This window comes from Athene cunicularia (genome assembly GCF_003259725.1).
Source record: "Athene cunicularia isolate RWA chromosome 17 unlocalized genomic scaffold, athCun1 chr17_part1, whole genome shotgun sequence".
Classification (NCBI taxonomy): domain Eukaryota; kingdom Metazoa; phylum Chordata; class Aves; order Strigiformes; family Strigidae; genus Athene; species Athene cunicularia.
In genome coordinates this window covers 5706110-5710076 of record NW_020799122.1, presented here as the reverse complement: position 1 = coordinate 5710076, position 3967 = coordinate 5706110, and the positions used below count along the sequence as shown (strand labels likewise).

Genomic DNA, 3967 nt, shown 5'->3' with positions numbered 1-3967 from the left:
CCCCCGCACCGGCAGGGGCTGGTGGGACAGAAGGTGCTGCGACGTAAGACAATTGCCGAGCGTGAAATTCAATTAGTTAAGGGCCTGGTTGCAATTTCACAGGCCCTAAAAAAGAGAGAGGGAGAGGACAGGGGAGAAAGGGGGGGCGACATTTTTATGGCCTTTTTTATTTATTTATTTCGCTTCTCTCCCGAGGTGGATCCCCCTCCCCTTGCCTCCCCCCGGCACCAGCTTGGATATGCCTTTTTAAGAAGTTATTTAGAGTTCATATCTGTCACATCTATTTAACGCCCGCGGGGTGATGTTCCGGGGGGGATCCTGACACCGGCTGATCCTGCCCGTCCTCCCTCCCCGCCTCCGCAGGTGTCCCCGTGAAGGTCACCAACGCCGGGGATGGAGCCACTCGTTGCTCGGCCCTGGAGCTCTTCATGTACCTGAACGACATCGCGTGAGTGCCACGCTGGCCCCTGCCACCTGCCCGCAGGCTGGCAGTGGGGACAAGGGCAGCTTCCCCGGGGTCCCCAGCGCCGGGCAGAAGCGGGATGCTCCCAGTGGGCACGTCCTGGTGAGCCCAAGAGTGGGGGTCAGGATGGAATGGTCCCAGTTGGGTCTCAGTTGTGCCACTCATGCCAGCGAGCGGAGCTGGGCACTGAGGCCAGGAGCATGGAGGTATTTAGGGTTTTGCTCCCCGTGCATGAGGAGGGCTAAAAAGCCTTACTAGCACCCTCTGCATTTACCGTGTGCCCCAGCTGCACGGTGTTACCCCCTCCCGAGGGGCAGCGCCTCGCCCTGCCTGCCTGAAGGGGCTCAGTGTTCCTTTTGGGTGGAGAGTCAAATTTTTGGTGCATGGAGATATGTCAGCCAGGTCCATCGATCACCCTGTCCTCTCCATGCCTCTGCAGTGGCAGCTCCTTTGGGGTTTTCTGTCCTCTGCCACCCCGTGCCCAGTTTCTGATGCCACCAGGGCAGAGCCATCCCCAGGGTCTTGCCCAAAAATACATCAGCGCCCATGACAGCACCCACTCCTCCCACCCGGTGCCAAGTGCCACCCAGTCCCCAGCCCGTCCTCCTTTGTGCCTCTGCCTTTATCCCCCCGACACTGAATGGGAATGAACTTTTCCATGTAGTTCACTTTTTAAATGTTAATTAAGTGGTTTTAAAATGACTTAGGCCATCGGGAATACAGCCGCAGCGCTGCCTGTCCCCTTGCCTGGTTTATTTTCCAGTGGCCCAAGTGTGGCGGCTGCCTGAGGCGCTGCCAGTCCCTGCAGTGAGTGAGGATGGAGAGGCTGGTGGCACAGCAGGGAGGAGGGAAAAAGGAGAGAAAATCCATCTCCTTGCATGCGTCCTATGTGGGGGTCGCTACTGAGGGTACCAGTGCTGCTCAGGGGCTGACCACGCTGTCATTTAGGGTTTGTCTTCTGTTGTCCCCCCACTCCGACCCACTTCTGGCAGCTGCCTGTGTCCCGCTGCGGCTGCTGCAGACTCCCTTCTCCTCGGCAGGGGCAGGCACGGCGTCGGGCGCATCGACATCGTGGAGAACCGCTTCGTCGGGATGAAGTCCAGAGGTGAGCAGTCACCTGCCATCAGTGCTGTCCCTGCACTAAAAATAGCAAAAAAAAAAGAGTGAAAACCCTGGTGGGATGCGGCAGGTGCTCAGCATCGCTGGGGTGCTCTGGCTCGGGTGGCAGCACCAGCCCTCAACCGCTCCCTCCCCATTAGCTTTTGACAGAGATGTCCCTGTGGCAGGGACTTGTCATTGCTCTCCAATGAAGGCAGCTGCCTGCCCGCTGCCTGTGCCGCTGTTTGCACCAGCCCTGGGGTCCCAGTGCCACCGGAGACCCCAGGTCTCGGGTGAGACCTGTCTCCAGTGGGAAAAACACCAAGCTGTGGGCTCACGTGGGAGGATGCTCACGGGAGGTCCTGGAGGGTGCAAGGCTCTATGACAGGTATAAAGCACAGGCTGACGCAAGTCACTAAAAGTTTTTTTAAGCCAATTCTTTGATTTATCTATGTGTTTTTGAGGCTGTGACTCTTAATATCTATCATCCATTAGGATCAGCTTCATTGGAAATCTCTGGAGGCAGCAAGCTGCCCTGTGCAGAACTAAGTAACAAGATGGCTCATCACGATTTCCCATTTCCTTGCCCCTGCTCTTTTGTTTTAAATCTCATTAATACCTAATTAGATGCTCCTTTTCTTTAAACTTGCCCTCTGCACAGGGCATCAGCAAACATTTTGATAAGACTCAGTCCACAGTCTCCCTCCCCAGCGCAGGACACCAGCCCCTTTGCAAGACCATCAGCCACAAATGGCGAGAAACAAAACCCCAAATCATTTGATCCAAGTTTGAATATTCAAATTAAAACTGAAAGAAAGAAGAAGAAGAGAAAAAAAAAACACCCTATCCCAAACCACACACACCAGACTGCGCATTTGCATGCAGGATGCTGAGTAATTTGTCAAAATCTATTTTATTTTTTTAAGAGCCACTGACACGCTCTAGTGACCCTTCCAGCATTTAATAATTTCTCTAAACCCCATTTAACTGTCATGTCTGTCTCCTGTGTGACATTGCCAAGCGATCGCTGCCGGGTTTGTGCGCCAGCAGACGCGGGAGGACCGGGCTTCCTGGGGACAGCGGGGGTGCGCGCGCCTCCGGGATGAGACCTTGGTGGGGGGTTTTCCCCCTTGGTTTGAGCAGGATCCCATCCCCAGTTTTACTCATTGGATTAGCAGGAATCTCCCAGAAATCTGCTTCAAGAAATGCTCTGCAGGAGAGCTGGGATGGGAGAGGACCAGAGCAGGAAGGTGCTGCCGGTACCTGCCTCCCCTGGGGGTTTCGGGGTGCAGGGCAGCTCGGGGTGGCCCCACCACCACAATGCCAGGAACATTTTGGACCCCAAATGGGGTTAGGGTCACAGGGCAGGAGACAGGCACCGGGCTTGCAGATGGGAGGAGATGATCCCCTAACCCCCAGCGGCGTGCGGTGGCCTCGATGGCTCAGGGGCTCTGCAGGGCCTTGGGGTGGCACAGGGACCCCTCGTCCCCCCAGGGAGCTGCACTCTGCAGGGGAAACTGAGGCACAGCCAGTCAGCAGCACAGCACAAGCACTCCACCGCCACAGAGGTGGCAGTGAAGGCTCCCACCAGGTGCCTCCTCTCCCTCACCTCCCAGACCCGGGGAGTCGGAGAAGAGAAAAATTCATTTGCATTGATTTTTACTAAGCTCCTAATTGAACTTCGTTAAGGCCTAATGGGCGAGGGTCGAGCTGAGTGTGCCTGCACCAGCCTTTTAAGACCTATTAACTCGATTTTTCTATATTTGTTTTAGTGGGAGGAGGGTGGCTAATTATGGGGTGCTGGGGAGCGGCGCTGCAGCCAGCCGGGGGGGCCATAGCTCAGCCGGGGGCTCTTGGCTGCAAGCAGGAGCATGGCCCTGCCTCTCCCGCCTTTTCACATCCTCATTATCAAATTATCTTTTTAACTCCGAAGGGGGGCTAATTAAGTGAAGTAAATGAAATCAGTGGGGAGGAAGCAGGAAGGAGGGGACAGCCGCTGTCAAAAGAGCCGAGCGGTGCCTTCGGCTGGGGCTTTTCCTCCCCTCGGCGCTCTCCTTCCTTTTCCCTTTTCCTCCCCTCAGTGTGCTGAGCAGATGGAGGAGGAAAGTGGAAAACCTCTTCCCTGCCATGAACCCATACCAGGCCATGCTCAGTCTCAGCCCTGGACCAGTGGTAGAAATTTGGGCAGCATCTTCCCACGGGCAGCATCGCCCCCCCCTTCCCCTCGGGAAGGCACCGCATCCCCTCCTGTCCCACGGACGCCGTCAGGAGTGACAGCCCGCACTCAGCACAGCAAAATTGCTCAGATGAAGGTGAACTGACAGCTGAGGTTACAAATTAGAAAATTTTAAGCAGCGGCAGCTGTCTCCTTGGCTGCCCCCCTCCATGTCGTTCCCCCCCCCCCCC

The 3967-nt window shown here is 56.1% G+C and overlaps 1 protein-coding gene across 2 annotated transcripts in view; it reads left to right on the top strand.

Moving 5' to 3' along the window:
* Window positions 1-3967, top strand: part of ASS1 (argininosuccinate synthase 1) — a 28891-nt gene that overhangs the window by 16371 nt on the left and 8553 nt on the right. For both annotated transcript variants that reach the window (XM_026860507.1, XM_026860508.1), the window contains exons 10-11: window positions 364-448; window positions 1504-1568. In XM_026860507.1, coding sequence (XP_026716308.1) covers window positions 364-448; window positions 1504-1568 — 150 coding nt within the window. The remainder of the gene's footprint in view (window positions 1-363; window positions 449-1503; window positions 1569-3967) is intronic.